A 19,619-nucleotide genomic window follows, 5' to 3' on the forward strand; every position below is an offset into this window, starting at 1 on the left:
CTGTTCTGCTTAGCTATATATAGCCACGACTAATAATTAACGTTTTGATCGATAAGTGCCGTTAACTGAATGATAACTAGTAAAGAAAGAAGGACCACATACACGCATTGCTTGCTCCAATGAGACAAGTGAGAGTGATTCATTCATCAGCATCAACTTTTTATCTTATTGCATGAAAATTCTATCTTATAAAAATATAAAGACGAAAGAAAAGGGAAACAAATATGCTTAAATGGGCTGTCATATCTCACTAGCTAGTTGCCGTATCCTTCACAATTTTATATACACAAAGCATATATCTATATATATGGATCTGTAGGTAAGTAATTATTATCAGACGATGCACTATGCTTGGGTTTTGGAATCAGAGTCAGGCGGGATATTTGGTAGTATCTCGGATGCATGCAATATTAGGATTCCCAGTTTCCCCCAACAAGCAAACCACTTCACTTCACCTCACTTCACTTGTGTATGTATATTTCAAATACAAAAGAGATTCATTGAGTTAATATAAGAATATGAAAATAAAAATTAAATAAAAAATACACATAAATCTTCTGATAACAATCAAATTTGATTTGTGTGTGCTGTTGCATTATATCATCTTCCTGTCACTTATGCATAGGTAAATAAAGTCAATCGCACTGGGTGCTGATCTAGCGTATCTTAAGTTGGAAACTGAATCAGACGTGAGAAATTCCGCCTCGTGTTAGACAACAAGTTCCGATAGAATCATTCAGTTGAGAGAGAAAGAGAGAGGGACAACAACACAATATTGAGAAAAAGAGATTCTCAGATTCCCTCGAATATCAATAGCATATAGTACAGAGGGTCTTTAATTAATTCGTAGTACATGTAGCTTCCCTGTTTACCACATATAAAAGCTCCATATAAAACCCACCAAAAAAAAAAGGGATAAAAGATACAAGGAAAAGAAGAAGGGCAAAAAAGAGAGGATGGGGGCAATATTAGGAAGGTTGGGATGAAAAATGGGGGACAAAAAGACTAAAATACCCCTCCCTCCCGCTTATCATTCCTTGGACATTTGGTTAGGTTTGAGGGGTGGTTCCGGGATTGGCATGCTGATCACAACAGCTGATAGTTTGTTCACTTCAGCATCCTCGATCAGGTTCCCGTTTTCTTGGACAGAATTGCCCTTCACAGTTTCAGGGAGTTCCTCCATCATCATCATCTCCTCCTCCTGCTTCTCTTTGTGCTTCCCCCACAGCACTGAGTACAGCCCTATCACTATTAAGATTGCTCCAATAACTCTGCAATCCCGAATGAAAACGTAGAGTTAGTTTCAACCACTCAGACGGGATCGGTTGAGAAATGTACCAAATGTCATAGAAGTGACGCTACTACACTAGTGCAGTGGTATCCTACTTGACGTTTATGTGGATCAGATGCTACACTTAGGTGTGTGTATGTGTATATATATATATATATAAGATTCTTATATGCATGTGTCCTATAATTTAGGATGACACCGATAGGTACCGAGTAGATATATGTATAGATCTCTCTCTCTCTCTCTCTCTCTATATATATATATATAAGTAAATGTAAGGCAACTCTGAATTATATTTCCGATATGATGGGAAGTAATTGAATATTAATTACCCTCCAAGGTAGATTTTTTCAGCAAGGATGAAAGATCCCATGATTGCCACGACGATCATCATCAGAGGGCTGAAAGCGGTTGCGAACACGGGCCCTCTTTTCTTGATCACTAGTCCTTGCACATAGTATGATATGCTCGACGTCACGATTCCCTGCATTGGTAAATTTATCCAATAGTTATTATGGATCATTTTTTAGAACCCCGTGTGTGGCGGGATTAATTAATCCAATCCAGGACTGGAGATAAATAATATATATGCAGTGGCGAAGAAAATTACAGCGTAGGCAGCAGCGAGCAGGTTCATGTCCCAGCCAATTTTCCACACACCGGTCTTGTGCTCCATCGCAAAGGTGACAGCCATCGCTTGAAGGGTCCCCACGAAGCACACTAGGGATGTCAGGGAGAGCTGGTGGTTCCTGTAGGTCTCTAGGGCCTTGGTCTGTTCCCAAAAGAGAAAAAAAAAGAGAATAATTTAATTGTTTTTTAATAGATAGTTTAGAAAAGTTCGAGATTTTCCCGAGACGAAAATATCTTAATCAAGATGATGCGTTGGGAACTCACTTGAAGGACGAAGAGGGATGCCCATGCGAGGGTGGCGATGATGAGGAGGATGGAGCCGAGGAACCAGTGCTTGTCGGAGGTGCCAGTGGTGTCGGTAACATAGGACTTACGAGGATGGACGTACTTCGACCACACCATTTCCACCAGCGGGCCCTTGTACAGCGTCATCAGCATCGCTCCTGCCACTGTCACCACGGTGCCAATAACCTTCGCTTGGCATTTCACCCGCTTCAGGTCCACTTTTTCCATCCTAATCAAATGACATCACTCATTATATCTAGTGTAGATCATTGAAGTTGATATATACGATAAATTGAGCCTAGTTAGAAATACAAAATTATTCGATTGGGCTAGCTCGCAACTAGTAGTATCGGATGCTCGAAGTGATTAATGATATGCCAGGTTATTTATACAGAGGTCCGACAGATAAAAGATAAATTGTACATATGTTTGCTTTGCTTACCGGAATATCACGGCCATGATAAAGGTCATAGCAGGAAGCATGTTGCTCATCGCGCAAGAGAAAGTTGGCGAAGTGAACTTCAAACCCGCATAGTAAAAGTTTTGGTCTATCACCGGCCTATTACAAAATTAAGCAAAAATGTTATTTTATAAACAAAACTTCAATTCAAGGATCGATATATAAGCGAGCTCAACTCGCATGAATTGAATTAGGAAAAGAAAAAAGAGGACCCACCCTAGAAGAGCAAGGATGAATATTTGCATGAACACTGGGAAGGTGATCCTCGGTTGTTTTTTCCTGATCAATTCGATATCATTGCACCAAAGTCAATCATATATGTTCACTCCAGTTACGTGTAATTGTTTAGTATTGGACAATACAACATGGTTGGAATTAATGTAGTTATATAGATAACCCGAACCTCTCAAAGATGATGGCAAAGGGGGCAATGACAGCGGTTGCAAAGGCGTGGCGATAGACGACCAGCACATAGTGGCTCATCCCTCGGTTGAGGGATACTTTGGTGATGATGTTCATCCCGGCATACCCGAACTGAAGGGAGATCATAGCGAAGTAGGGCTTTGCGTTGTCGAGGAACTTGCTACATTTAAGTTTCTCCATTGTGGATGATTGGATTCCTCTAGTATAGTTATATATATTTATGGGGAAAGTATGTAAGAGAGAATATAATTGAAGGGAGGAGGAGATGAGAGGGAGAGGGCTGCTCCTCACAAGACAAAGAGGGGCTTGGAGTTTGCTTCCCTAAGGAGGAAGAGAGGACTGGGTGGTCTATTTATATGCCATGGAAGGAGCGAACTGTACGTACAATGGGGTAGGCAAGCTGACGCTGATTAATGTTTATGTGATTCTCTTTAGTTAATGTTGGAATGGATGCTTAATTTTCTTTTCTTTTACTTATTTTTTGGGTGAAAACTTTTCTTTTAATTATTTTAAATTTTGATATTGAGGAATCTGATGGAATATATAAAAGGAAAAAGGAAAGGAGGAAAAAAAAAAGAAAAAAGAAAAGAGGCGTGCAAGGCATGGAGGTAAAATTCTGTAAATTATCCATTTGGACAAGGACACCCTTGTTTACTACTGTAATTATTTTTTTATGTACTATATATCCGAAAGATCAATGGATCCCGACTTATCTAATTCGAGCTAGGTTTGTTCACTAAGAAGTGAAACTCTTTAGTGTGGATTTTCTTCATTCACAAAAGTCGAATTCTGAAACCTTATTAAAGAAAAACAAGTACCAAATCGCTTGAACTAACTCGGCAATTATTTTGATTAATTGATATGTTTATGTTTTGTTAATTATAGAGAGAGATAGAGAGAGAGAGAGAGAGAGAGAGGTGATTTACGCGTGGAGCAGAATTTTTTTTTTTTGGGTTTTTTTTTAGGGGGGCGTGTGTGTTTGTCTGAGTCACCCAGCAAATGGGAAGTGGCGAAAGCTTTTTTTTTTTTGGGTAAAAAGGAAGTGGCGTAAGATGATTCCATTAACACAGTCATAGTCCTTTCATACCCCCATGCATGCAACCTATCCTTTCCTTTCGGTGTTACATACACAGTCTCGGCTTCTGTCATCAGATCATGGGGAATCCTTAATATGCAATTGCAATCAAATTAGTGCAAAACGCTCAGCACATATATCTAATTATATAAAGACTGATGATGATCATGCAAAACAATCAATTAATTTACCCATCAAATAAAAAGAATAAAATATGTTAAAATTACCGTGAAACTTACAAAAAGCTGAACTTCAATTGGTGCAAGCGGTTCGGCTTATTCCCTTTAATTAAGTAAAGTTTCATGTTCAAGTCCTATAAATTGAGAAAATTATAGATTTATTTATCAGGAGTTGACTCGACCCGAATAGATTAGCATTGACCGTTTGATTTCTGAATACCTAGAATTCTTTCTAGGTAGATATAGAATTTTATTTTTCAGTGGAGATTGAGGAAGAATGCTAACAGTAATAATAATTAATAGAAACTTACCGAAAAATAATAATTAATAAAAGATTCTGATGAAGTATTCGGAACAATTGAAACCAAAAAGAGGAGGGGGGAGGAGCAGGGAGGAAGTATAGAATCCGACTATTAAAAAAAAAAGAAAAAAAAGGTAGGACGAGAAAAACAGAACCTTCGAGGTGGCCATGAAGGCATTGACTCCAAGCCTCGGAAATGATAATAAGTCGTCGTCGGGTCATCTAAAAGCAGGCAGTGGACAAAGGTCGTTTGGCTAATACAAAGGAATAGCAATTTTTAATCCAAATTTTTCGAAATGTATTACAATCCAAAATCAATGTTGTGTTCGTGGACTTTAAACAATGATTCATGGAACGAATTTCAATTTAAAGCACTCATGACTCATATGATAGAAATCCTATATATAATCTGCAGATATATATAAATAATTTATTTTCAAAATATTGATATTTATGAAAATTCGTTCACTTGACAAATTTTTTTTCTTCTTCCTCTTTCTTTTTCTATTGCATTTTCCAATGTCATTTCCTTATTCCTCATCTAAACTCAATACTCTTTTAGGTCATGTTTCATACACCAAAGTGAAATAGAGTGGAATGAAATGAATTCTATAAAAAAAAAATTATAATTAATTTGAGAGAATATATATACCCCTTTTTTGTGTTGAACTTGAACATAGAATGGACTGTAATTAGAAAAAAAAAACTTTTGTTTTGCTTAGATAGAAAAAAATGAATTATTTACCAGGAGATGTCATTATATGTATATATATATTTGGATAGAGGAGTTTAAAAGAAATTATATAATATTTGTACAAAAATTAATTGGAATGGCTGAATGAGTATTAATTAAGTCTTATGAAAGAATACTCTTTCCAATTCTCATTATAAGACCAAGCGAAGTGAAAGGATGAAATTTTCATTTCATTCCATTCTTTTTCATTGCAATGTACCAAACTAATCTTATACTTCTGATTTGTCTCTTCGCGAGACTTTCTATGGATGCATTCTAATTTGGCTCTTAATAAAAAAACAAATTCTACTAGAATATATTTTCTGATGTCGAGAATTCGATATTTTATTCTAGACTTCCCTTTTTTGGCTGGGTATTCTGGACTTCCTTCATTTAGAGAACATGTCTAGTTTGTATTTAATTTGAGATTAGATGTTTCACTGTACATATTCTATATTGTATATATTAAGTTAGTAACAATTAGATATCCATAGCGTTTAGATTAAAATTTTAAAATTTTTACTCTATATGTATCATAAGGTAAGCATATAAGAAACCGGCTATTCTATAAATTGAATCATAGTTGAAGCGATATTGAATTCCATCCGTTGCCATCAATAACGGTAGTTGTAAGTTAAATAATTGATTTTAAAATATTTTTAGAAAAAATATATGCATAATGTACTATTATAAATAAAATTTAAATATTAAAAATGATATATAATAAATACAGCCATATCACATTCCCTCATATTATATTGATTTATTTTCCAATGATTCATCTTTTAAAAAAAATCCATTTTTATAAAAGTATATCAGATCCAATTACTCCACTGTATCATCATATCTTTATATTTTTCATGTATACTTTTAAGTTCATTCATATACACTCTAGAAATTCTATTGATTTTTGTAAGTTCGGAAAATTATCGCCAAAAAAAATTTAAGTTTCTAGTTTTATTATATTTAAGAATAGTATGATAATTAATATATCCATTACGAGATTTCTCTTATATCTATATACATACAACTTGTAGTATATATATTGTTTAATAACTTGTAATATAGACGTGCTTATGCACTTCTGCAAAAGACAGTGAAGATTCCTTAAATTTTAAGTTTAAGTTAATATTATCTCACAACTTTTAAATTTAATTTGAGTATCTAAATTGTATGCGTTATGACAAACCCGCATAAGTTAAAATATATATGATGATAGTCGTTCTAAAAGAGAAAGGGGAAACGATTACATAGGAAAAAAATAGTTAGAAATCGGTGGATGGGGCTCATCCCTAGGAAGCTAAGGTGCGACGTCACAGTTTATTTTCGAAGTATTGTGTATTGCAGAAAAACACATAATCTGCATGAGTAAAATAACCAGTCATACTCGCCAGGTGAGAGAAGATTGGGACCTGTAATATGTTTTTTTTACATGTCACAAATAAAAAAAAAGAATTCATAACCTATTACTAGAAAAACAGTAATAGATTTATTTCTTTTTAGGAACTCATCACCTATTACTTGGATATTTTGACAACATTATTATTAATATTCTATCATAACTGATTACCTATATTGATAATACTTAATTAACAAGGAAAACTTTGCGACCAATCGCCTATACTTATTTTGCAGTAAACTAAAATATATATATATTTGCTAATATATATTCATTCACACATATTATTATTCCCTTACAAAAGTAAAGAACAAAATCGGCTGCCTATACAGAAATTCTGTGCTCGCCACTAAAAAGCATGTATCATGAAAAAAAATAAAAGAGACATGAGGGCAATTCACTTATATTATGTATACACATAAAATAAAAAGAGGGGGTTGTAAAAATTCAAAAGTGGAGTACGCACGAAGCAAAAAATGGGGGTCGAATCAACCACCAATCATCTCATGAGATTCGTCATCTTCCCCTTCCCCAAAAGTGAGTAAATGCTTAAACATCCCAAACTAATGCATACATATGCTTTCTTCAATTTTAATTCTCAGAGGATTGCCAGACTAGATAAATTATGTTATCATTATATGGACCGAATAATTAAGTTAATTGTGGAGCAAATGTATGGATATATGGAGCTTGTTTTTCACCTAATTAAAAGAGATCGATCGCGTTTCTTCTGGATTATGAAGTCCCCTTACGACAAATTTTTTTCTGGGGATTCTCTTTTATGTCCGCAATTTGAGCTTTTTGTGGGTGGATCTCCCACTCCCACGGAAGTCATACTTCTATTACATTATGTACAAGAGTTGATGCATATATATATATATATATATATATATATATTTTCAGTTGCACTATCTCATATTCGAAATACGCAATGAATCCCAATTAGTCTTGCTCGACTCATTAAGGGATAAGATTCTCTCAATCGTGATTTTTTTTTTCAATTTACAACACTTGAATCCAAGACCTTATAAGGAAAAGATGCGCCAAACCAGCTACACAAATCTATATTGGTAATAAGGGTTTTTTTTATGAAAGATAGTATAACACAATGGCGCACGCCCTCGCCTGTTGACTCAGAGGTCACAGGTTCGATACCTAATGGGACTACCCGTGCCCCTTTATTAGTTATTTATTATTTTTCTTTCATTGTTCTAGCATTGCAACTCCTTTGTAAACTAATAGGGGTTTTTTTTTTCTTTTTTTAGATGTTAATAAAAAATTAGCCCCTACATTTTTTTATGGAATCAAATTAATATATCTCAATACTGATTTTGTGATGAATGATGAGATCTTCGGCATGCAATTTGCAGGCAGACAGGGTGAGTGAGGGGGACATCAATGGATAGTTGGCTGATGTGTACCACTTTTCACTTGTCTATGCCGCGTTTCACTATAAACGAATCGACCAGACACTCCAAAATTGAAAAGAATCGAAGCCTGCATACCTCAGTCAGATTCGTAGTGTGAAAGTATATATGCTTATTGTTCACTTTAATTTGTTCTTCCCTTGAATTACTACTTTCATCTTTCTTTTCTTTTTTTCAATTTTTTTTTTGTCGGAACTCATTCATGAGATATTTTCGATTGTAATTTTCCCTAACAAGGACGGAATTAAGAAAGCAAAGGGGACTATATTGAGCTCGGCAAGTTTGAAGATACTCGACTCCACTCCTGCGGCCGGCATATAAATGCAGCATGACGTACAACGAGACCATAGCGAGGTCTAATCCAACATCATCTACATTGGTACGATATCGGTAATAATTAATGGGAGGAGAGGACATTAGAATCGGGAGTACTTGCCTGTGAAAATGGGACTCAAAAGATGAGAGAAGTCATTATAATGTCCCACAGGTGTTGGAACTTTGGGGCATTTCCACGAGGTTCGTCAATATACAAAACATGTGTTTTGGTTCCTTTCGTGTCTCTAAGTAAGTAATGAGTTCAACTTAACATATAATTTGTATTTTTCGTGCGTAGGTAAAACAAGAAAAACGAACGAAATATAATATCTGTTAATATGATGTCCAATTCATTTCTTTTCGGGTTAAAGAGATAAGTAAGGATACATAAATATAACTTTTTTTTAACCTTTTGGTGTACTAGTTTCATCTAATTAATATTGTATTCCTACGAACCCTTCGGTGTAGTTTCTCAGATCGCTCGCCATTAATAGCAGTATCCTACAACAATTAAACTAACTGATATATGTAATATATATGTTATAATGACAATGGAGCAATTTATTTTTCTCTTCGGGGCAAAATATTTATAAGTATAGGATGACACTAGCTAGCTATAAGTCTAAAAGAGAGGGAGCACAAGCCAAGACAAACTGCAATAGGGTCATTCATGAATTTAAGTAATTAATTAATAATTAATATATGGTTATAGTACCAAATAATCATATATAATCATGCAGAACTTTCCCCTTCTTGCAGAGGAAGAAAAGTTCTGCTAGGAGTGATACCCTCTGAACGAAATATACATATATATTGCGAGGATACCACTTATAGGTCCTATATATTCCATACTTGTCGCAAGCTAATTGTTATTCCTAATTGGTTTCCAAAACTTTAGGATGACACTATTCAAGAAACATCTGGAAATTAATCAGTAATTTTCCATCTCACAAATTAATGCCAAGGCAATGTAAATGTATTTATGTATATTAATTTCCTTCAAAAATAGAAAAATTGATTGGAAGTATTACATTTTTTTATCAGATGAGAAAGAAGAACATTTTTTTTTCTCACTGAAAGAGTCACTTTTATTTTTTTTCGGTGAGTTGCGTTTATTAATTTAAATTCAAAATATATTTTTTCTTGTAAGCTGAAACACCTTTTCAATTATTGATCGATGAGAGAGAAGTCGAAACTCATGTACTATCGAATTCCCTTTTATTGCTTTGACTGGTTTTTCCAATTGTCCATGGGGCTTTATTCTTCTTGCCATATATATGTACAAGGTCACATTATATTGTCCATATCAGATAGAGGAGAAATAATTTAATGTAATTTGAATTCCTTTAGTGCCATCAACATGAGTTAATTCAAACGATTCGATACTTATTTTCTTTAAATAAGGTTTCGAATGTGAGTATTATAAATAGAGAAAATTCACGCTGAGAGAGTTTTATTTCTTAATTGGTCGATCCGATTCGACTGGATTAATTATGACTCAATTGGTCTCCGAATACTAGGGTTCACATTGAAAAGAGTTCATTTATTGTCATGGGCATGCCACTTTTTGATAATTTGAAATGAGTAAGTAACCTATAGAATTATATTTAATATGATATTACAAAACTTTAGGAAAATAGGCAATACATCAATGTCAATACTTTATTTGCAGCTCCTTGTTTTGCATGGGCTCGTTCATGCAAAATTCCACCTTCCACAATGCACATATGTAATCATTCATACACTATATTATATTATCTAAAGAAATATGGTCCCCTAAAGAAACCGGGGCATAAGGCTGTTCCAAATTAATAGTGTTTGTGCGTGTGTGTATATATATATATATATACATATATATTTTCCCGTACGATCATTGATATTATATATCTATATTGAATTGAAAAACGTTACCAAAAAAAAAAAGAATAAAAACAACCTTGCAAGAACGCTAAGGGCATTTCAAACTAAATACATAGAATTATTTGATCGAGTTATCACAGAGTTTTTCTATCTATATGTCCTTTTCTTAAGCTATAAAGCTAGGCTTGAATATAACGAGCATCTACTAATAATTAACTGGCAAAAGCATTAGAAACGGTGATTGTTCATCCGATATGTTTTGTCGAATTTTAACAAGATCATGCTATGTGTAGATTACTAAAATCAAATAATGTGGCCGGAACTTTTTTTCGGAGTTTCACATTCTACTTTTTATCTTATCAAATTAAATAATGGCCTCGCTTTTCTCCCTTTTGGGCACCCTATGAATAGCCTTTAACAATTGCATTGGTAACAAACAGCCCATCAAATTCCCAACCGTGCAAAACTTTGTGTCCTTTACAAAAAGAACCCCCAAATACTCAGCTATAGTAAAGTTTCTTTTATATATATATATATATATATATCAACATGTATGTCTTTGCCTCCTCGTCTCCTTCCCCTACTTGCATTGCTGAATCGTACGGAAAAAAGAATTGAACGACCGAAATTAAAAACATGTATGTCCTCTCCTCTGTGGTCTGAGTGTCACTTCTTTGAACAAAGCAAACCCCATCAAGTGTCCCATAGCTTTGTCCATTTGACCGAAAAGCTGCCTCTATGATCTATTATTTAATCCAAACACTTAGCAAATTTGAAAATGAAATTATTTTTAAATTTTTCTGGTCAAAGATTCTCAATTTCTTCGACATCCCTCTGCCCCAACTTATGAATTGAAACTTTTAAGTATGAATTAGTGCAATCCTATTCGTCGCTTTTTTGCAACTTTTTGCTGTACATTTCTTGGCTTATTTTACAAAGAAATAAATATAGGATTTTTTTTTTTATTTTGGAAAGGGTTTTGGTTTCCATGGGAGACAAGAAAGGGAAATGCACATTTAGGTCCTTTAGAGAAAATTAATGATAGAGAGATCAGAGGCTTTCTCACTTTTGTTGCTGGAGATCTCAATCATGTGATTTGATCAATTATTGCATCTTGACTATTATTTTGTTTTTGATAGCGTAAGCAAAATCCTTAATGAATAATTGTTATAACTTATACGTATGTATAGTAAGAGGAGCCAATGTATATGCATATATAATCATGGGATAATCACTTAATTAACTCCCTTTCTTGGCCAATGCAACGACTTGTCTAAAAATTGAAGAATTCATATGCTTAGATACATTTGATTGCTAAGCGATCTCTCGGTTTTGCCCTCACTCACCCTAGTCTTTAAAATGCGATGATATGGACCGGTACATGTCATAACTGAGATTGTGGAAGTATATTAAATGTATAATTGAACTTCAATATATATGTTATATAATTCACATTTCCGATAAAAACAAAGAAAAAGAAAACCATAAAAATTAGTTACGTTAATTATAGGGAGTCAGGGACATACGTCTTTTTCCATGAATAATATGTGTATATATATATAATATGATTTCAATAAATTATATATGGCTTGCAAATGAAAGCTGTTTAATGAAAGAGTCTTTTCGATCGGTCAAAATAATCTAAGCAAAAATTGATGCCATCGGTTCTGATTGAAAGCTAGCAACCGCGCTCTCGGCCGCATTCGTACTTTATTTTAATTAAGAAATTGATTAGTGATTAACCAATGCTTTTCATAACCTGCCAAAACAAATAAAATTAATAATAATGGTAAAATAAACCCTTTTGTAATAACTTGCCAATTTCTGATAGGTGGATCAAAATTTATCTTTTTCATAATTGAGAAAAAGCTTTATTTCCCCTCCCCTCTTAGCCGGTGAATTTTTTTTTTCTTTTTTTGGGGTACAAAAAGTTAATATTATTTTTAAAATACTAAAATGCTTTATGGGACTCAAAGGGAAGCATAGATGTTGACAGTTGACACTGAACCTGCATTGCTGATTGTTAGCACCTGCATGCTTTGTTGTTGTAGTGAATAACAGAGAATTTAATCCTTTAATACAGCAGCACATGACATCACTTGATAATTTAGAGGTTTCGAGATCAATTCTTGCGATGGAGCTATTCATATACCTTCATTACGTTTTCTATTTCCTTATAACTCAAGAAAAATAGTAATTATTATGATTTGTATATCAAAAAGGTCTTACCCATAATAATTCCAAAAAATACTAAAGTTTTATTTCAATAAAAGGATGCATAAATGATTGTTCGCACCAATCAACTTAAGTTAATTACCATTCTGATAATTTTTTCTAACATTTTTGTGGCTCGGCCAGTATGGCTCTAATAGTGTTATTTTGATTGGTTTAACTCAACCAACCTTCAAACAAGCTTTTGAATAATTGAGATACAAGCTTAGTTCATTCACCATATTGTTTAAACTCTTTTTTTTTAGTGGGCAGCACCAACTCTTCATTTAACATATATTAATATTCAGAAATATCTTTGCTCCTTTGAATCTGCATTTTTGTCTCTTATAATCTCTTATCTTGCAAAGTTACAAATCCCTCCAATTACTCCGAGACACGCCAATTTTCAAGGTTAATTAACGGATGGTATTTTTTTTCTTTTCGGTAGAACAGCCAAAAAAGAATGTATCAAAAAAAGAACGGCCAGAAAAGGAAAAACAAAAAATATTGACTCAAGCAAACTTGGATACCGTTACCTTTTCTATTCGATAATACTTTATCCTCGGAAACATAATTCAAAGAGATTTGATTAATTGCACGTTTGAAGTAAATCTCTGTACTGTGATGGGAAGGGAAAAGAAAATCGAATGAAAGGCCAAAAAGATAATTTATGTATAATTACTTATCCAGAAAAGATAATTTATATCTTATATTTCATATGTGTTGATCTCCTTATCCTTCAGATATATTGTCGCAAAAATTCCTTAATTTTCTTTTTATCTGTCTCAATAATTAAGTTCAAATCTTCGTTACCAATCAAAAAAAAAATATCAAAAAAGGTTCAAATCTTTGCCTTTAGGATATCAATCAATGATCTCTCAAGATTGTGGCATACAAATATAAAAATAAACCCGCACTTATCACCTTCATAATCTGGTATTTATCATATGTAAACTTCCACGTAACAAAAATGTTTGGCAGCTGGTAGAATGATCAACGACGAGCAGTTATCAGTTTTTCTCTTCGGTAATTTTTTTTTTGGGGGTCCCCGGGTAGTGTAGTGAGCATCACTCATCAATATTAAAGTACAATAAACGGATTCATCACGACAGTAATGATAAAATTTCATTTGACATCTACCCAACACAACATATGTGTGATAGGGAATTTATATATAAATTTTCACATTAGGAGTTGAATACACGTAGAATTGCATACAAGCTAAAGCGAGTAAAAATAAACCTTTGATGAAGAAAGGGACCCGACATTTCACTTAGTGGGCAGGGCTGCACATATACAACTTTAATTTCCTCACTATATGGAATTCACCAATGAATGAAAGTTAATTACCAAATAGGAATAAGGCAGATGTCTCGTATTGGAAAGATGCGGCAAAAAAACGTCTTTATGGTGTGAATATTAATTAAAATTGCCATCCCTTTACTTACCCTTCTATACATATCTATCTATCAGCTGATTTTATATTTGGCTGCAGCAGATCACATGAATTTCTTCTTCCTTCTCCATTGGGCATTCCCAAATACTGAATCTAATCCTTATCCAATATGGCATCCTCTCATGCAGTGAGGTGTTTGAGCCGCAACTAATTAGTGGTCTAAAAGAAAAGTAGTCCTCTTCCTTTAGGAGTCTTATGTGTAATAAAAAAGATCGGCGAAAACTTCGAGTTGCACGTCTCTCTTTCAGTTTCAGTAAAACAAAAAAAAAATGATAATATATGGAATGCGAGACATTGCAGCAGCAATCACTGAGATGCGTCCTTGTCGATCAATGATTGGCAGACGATGCCCAGCGGCATGCGACTGATTGGCCGAATCGGAATGGCGAGCCCAGTCTAGACGTGCCCAAAGATGTGGGTTAATGGATGGACCCATATGGCAGGGCTGTGGGCAGTGGGCACTATCTCGATGATGGACCACAATACCAGAGAAAACAAGTGAGCCCAAATAATTAAGTTGGTCCAATCTCGTCCCATTATAATTAATACAAAAATAATTAGATTGACAATATAGGAGCCGGGCCTAACAAGCTATAGAGGAGACTGTCAAAGTTTTGTATACTGTTGCGGGGTTGCAAGGATGATTTTGTAGCTGCTGTAAAATCCTCTTTTGCTTCAAGTAAACTTAATAGGGAGGCAAATTTTACTATTATTACACTTGTCCCTAAGAAAAAAAAAGCTGACAAAATGAAAGTTTTTTAAAACCTATTTCTTGTTATAATACGTTTTATAAGCGTATTACTAAAATCATTGCTGATAGAGTCAAGGGAGTGTCGCCCGGAGTTATCAGCAAGAGCCAATGAACGTTCATATATAGCAAGAAGGAGAATTTCAGACAATATCCTCGTTGCTCATGAACTGATGAGAGGCTGTCACAGATACTAGATGTGCAAGAAAGATTGATCTCATAAAGGCGTCTGACCACTGAGCTGGGATAATATTTCTAGTTTAAGCTACAAATTAATGGCATTCGGCTTCCCTGACACGGGATGGTGAGATGAATCAGAGAATGCATCACAAATCCTTATTCCTCTGTTCCTGTCAATGGTTCTTTGGCAGGATATTTCCCCAGAGTTTGGGGCATCAGGCAAGAGGATCCATTTTCTCCTTATTTGTCACAGCTACTGGATATATCAGCATGGTATGGATTGCTTGTGTGCGCACCCGAATTTCGTCTTGTCGGGGCATGCATGCACGCGCCTATGCAACGCGGCTTAGGAGTGTCCACCTTTTCGGGGGCGCGCGACGAACGCACGTGAGAAGAAGTCGCCACTACCTGTTACGACCCGAAGGTCAAGGGTCGGTGAGTTGCCCGGGTCTAGGGGTACGGGATACATCTAGTATGCTATGGCAATGGTCCGTACATAATCGGAAATTTCGAATTCGGGGATTCTATTACATGCGGGCCTATATCCCGCACGCCCTTTCGGTACTCTAACTTGCTAGACTTGTCATTTTATTTATTTACCGCGCGATTTGGGGTTGCACTTGACTCGCTGTTTTGACACCGTAAATTTAAAGAAACACTCCAACCGTCCACTTTTCGACCGGGATTCTTACATGAATAAATGTACAACATAAATCATTACATTGTTCTCTCAAATAAATAAAAATACAAATTACAACGACTGAATCACTGTCGGTTCGCGTTCGGTCATTATTTCACTCGTGCTCACCGTGTGGTTTGAAAAGACTGAAATTGAAATTAAGATACGAGCTCAGTGTTTGGAGGATTAGACCCCGTGAATGATGGTTAGGGGCATTGGACCCCGTGTGAATCGTATCCTAAAGGATCGGGCTCAACCCGCATAACAACAAAAGTACAAAAATATAACAAGTAAACACAAATAAACAAATAATGAGGTTTTGTTATGGGATTTTGTTATTGCCGAATTTATATGAGTTAACCGATTATTAACCGGGGTATCTTGGCATGCAAATCATACCCTAAATTAGACAAAAACGGTGATGGAGAGGGCATGTAGCATTCGGCATTATTTTAATGGACCCGACAAATACAATGTATGTAATCAAGTCTCGAATATGTGGGTTGTTTTTAAATCGTTCTGTATCGTGACAATGCGGCTTTTACAGATTAAGAGTGTTTTCACCTAAAACTCGAAACCTAACCCTCTACTTCACTATTTGCCCATGTTTGGTTAAGCCAAGTTTGAGGTTAATCTGTTTTTCGTATTTTTAACCCGTTCTAAACACAAACTTAGGGAAATGGGAGCACAAGACACGGCTAGGATTTCGGTGGTCAAGAACCAGTAGTCATGCCCTTGAATCGGAAAATATGTGTGTGTATGAAAAATCAAGATCATGTGACACGGATTATCGAAAGTCAATAGCCGATATCGACCGATCTCTTGGATCCATCGGGGTTGTGAAGACCCCGAAAGAGCTGAGAAACCGATCACTCCGCTCAGGAAGTGGTCCAAAGGACTCATATATCCCGACTGAAGCCGCCTCAAATTGGGCCTAGACTTAAGTCAAGATATACGAGTGCTCCCTAAATATCCATTCTACGCGTGACACGTATCTCGGTATTTTTGAAATTGTGAATTTTAAAAGGGTATGGCCAACAGTTCTTAAATTGTCGACGCGATTACAGATTATTGACCGGTTTGTGCACTTCATTTAAAAGAGTCGAGTGATTTATTTTAGCCAAGTTTAGTGTCCCGATTGTCCCGTGTGTGGAATTTTAAGTTAATTAAAAATTTACTGAATGCTTTAGTTTACGAATTTCGAGCTACCGGAACGGTCATTGGTGGGCTGCCCCGAGAAAACTCTAATTTCCGACCGTCTTGGGGTTAAATCAAATTTTTAATCAACTTTACGTAATTAAACCGATTCATGTGAGGTTTTGATCAAAGACACATTTAAACATTCAAAGCACACGAATATGGGCAAAATGATCACAATAAAATTAATTCATAAGTTTTAAGTTCAAGTGATTGATTAAACCGTTTTGATGAATTCATTGCCTTATATTCTATGGGTTTACGAAGCGACTTGTTTAAATCTAACGCATTTAACTTATGATTTATCATCCAATCAAAACTAAACATAAAATACGGTCGCATATAATCATAACACACATCTCATAAATTGATCAAGGATCGAATAAAAATAATTTTGAATGAACATAGAATGATTCGGAAATTCTGCTAAAAATTCTTGTGATTGATTTGAGACAACTTGAAAAGTTCCCTGGACTAATTTGGAACGTCTGAAAATTCCATGGCTAAACAGGAATTAAAAATGGCCTGGGACCTGATTGAAACAAATCTTAAAGTTCAGGACTAATCTGGAAAAGTGGAAAATGTCATAGGAACTGAACTGAAACAAATCTAAAAGTTTCATGGACTGATTTGAATCGTCTGGAAAGTTAAAGACTGTGCAGAAAATACTGAAAATGGCCCAGGACTTATTTGGAACGGATTTGAAAGCTTGAGGCTGATTCGAAAAGGTGAGAAAATGTTGCAGGGACTGAACTGGAGCAGAAATAAAAGTTTCCTGGGCTGACCGAATAGCCTGAACTAAAAATGTCAAAAATAGCCCAGGACTTGCTTGAAACAGATTTGAAAGTTCACAGTGGGTCTTTAAAAATGAAAATAACGGCATGGACTAAACTGAAACAGTTAGGAAAGTTTATAAAAAAGGAGTTCGAAATAATCTCGTTCATCCACACGATCCACCAACACTTGTTTCATGTCATCACCACCCAAGCAACATAAATATTCGAAAATGGAGTCCTAAACATGCCACTAAGTTAAGATTTATACCAAATTTCAAGGAGAGAGTGGGAGTCGGGTCTGCTGGGCTGACGAATCGGGTCGTGACATACTCGACTAGTGGGAAAACACCCGGAAAGGGGAGCTGGGTGGCTCGAACAGTTTGGGTAGCCTCTCCAGGTGGGCAAGGGGACTCTGGACTCTCCGAAGGCTTCGAATGGTGGTCGAGGATATCTCTTGGCCGCCCACTATCTGCGCATATCTGGGAAAAAGCCACAGACTCGATTAGAATAAAAGGAAAACCGAGAGAAAGAGAGAGATGGTCTGGGCGGCTCCAGTGACTGAGCATGGCGAGGGTGACTCATGGCTGGTCCCTGGGCACGAGAGGGGTGTCGCTTGGGTCATGGGTCGTGTGGTAACCGAGCTAAGGAAGTGACGTGGGCCAAGGGTTTTCTCCGGGATGGTGAACTGAGGGAGTTGGGTTGGGAGGGACCTGAGGGAGTCAGTGGGAGTGAGTGAACTGAGCTAAGGGAAGGGTGAGAGCGTGAGAGGGGCCAAAGGTCGAAGGAACCGAGGGCGAGTGTGGGATGTTGCCGAGAGGAAGAATGAGGTCCGAGAGAGTCGAGGTTTTGGGAGTGAGGTGAGGGAAAACGCGAGGTCGAGAGATCGTGAGCTAAAGGAGACGGGAATGTGAGGGAGTGTTATTGCGGCTGTGGTGTTGGAGGGAGCTGGGGGGCAGAATAAAAATGAGAGTGAGCTGAGGGTTCGGTGTCCTCCAAGGGGAACAAGCTGAGAGCATTTTGAGAGGGTTGCGAGCGAGTTGGGGTCGCGAGGAAGAGCTGAGAGTTTAAGAGAGTCAGCTTGGGGAACGTGAGGGAAGTCCGGTGGAACTGGCGGAGTGTTGAGGGAGTCCAAGCATGTCATAAGTGAGAGGTCCAGTTGCGAGGGTGTCAGAGAGAAATGAGAGCGAAAGGGAGCCGAGAGGGGAATTGATGGAGTTGTGGGCGGTTTGGGAAAGAGGGTTTGAGCTGGGAAGAGCCAAGAGGATACGGTTGTGAGCTCAGGAAAATGGCGAGGGGGTCCTTAGCTGGGAGAGGATGAGCTGAGGGGCGAGCTGAAGGAGACGAGGGAGGTCCGGGAGAGAGAGTCTGTGAGCTGAGAGGAAGGTCCCAGAGCTGAGAGAGTGTTGTTGCGACTGAGGGTTTTCGAAGATGGGTCCGTTAGGGTTTCTTTTCGGGAGCGTGCCTTAGGTTTTTTTTTTCGAGTCCCTTTTTTTCTAAAGTTAGAAAGGTGCCATAGGGTTTCCTTTTTTAGCTGCGGGCGAAGGAGAGGAGAAAAAAGGGAGGAACCGCAGGTCCCCTGTCCAGAGAGTAGAAGATAGGAAAATCATAAGAAAAAATGAAAAAGAAAAAGAAGAAAAGAAGAAAAGAAAAATTGGGGAAAAGAAAGAAGTAACAGTTAGAAGTTCTGAGCGACTTTTGACCGTCCATTTTGTCCTTTTTTTTCAAAATTGGAATTTAAAATTGGACAAATTACACAAAAAAATATAAATTTTGTAAAACGTCTCAATTTTGTCTTAAATTTTGTTTTGTAACAAAAAAATCACATGTTTTGATAATCATCTCAAATTTGACATCCCGTTACCATTCTGTTAAGTTTGCCGTCTATTTGCCTACGTGAATTTCATGGGACCCACAAAGTTTACACATCATCTGATAAACCATATGATTTTTTTCATTACATACCAAATTTATTATGAAATTGAGACTTTTTTGAA

At 36.2% G+C, this 19,619-nt stretch overlaps 1 protein-coding gene across 1 annotated transcript; it reads right to left on the reverse strand.

The window, feature by feature from the left end:
* Window positions 1-777: 777 nt before the first annotated feature.
* On the reverse strand, window positions 778-3,407 carry LOC116190970 (WAT1-related protein At5g07050). The gene is made up of 7 exons (XM_031520208.1): window positions 3,070-3,407; window positions 2,883-2,945; window positions 2,649-2,765; window positions 2,186-2,435; window positions 1,902-2,063; window positions 1,624-1,775; window positions 778-1,271 (listed from the first exon to the last, which is right to left on the reverse strand). The coding sequence occupies exons 1-7, from the start codon at window positions 3,267-3,269 to the stop codon at window positions 1,031-1,033; spliced, it is 1,185 nt and encodes a 394-aa protein (XP_031376068.1). The 5' UTR covers window positions 3,270-3,407; the 3' UTR covers window positions 778-1,030.
* Between the last annotated feature and the right edge of the window lie 16,212 nt (window positions 3,408-19,619).

This window comes from Punica granatum, chromosome 1 (assembly GCF_007655135.1).
Source record: "Punica granatum isolate Tunisia-2019 chromosome 1, ASM765513v2, whole genome shotgun sequence".
Classification (NCBI taxonomy): domain Eukaryota; kingdom Viridiplantae; phylum Streptophyta; class Magnoliopsida; order Myrtales; family Lythraceae; genus Punica; species Punica granatum.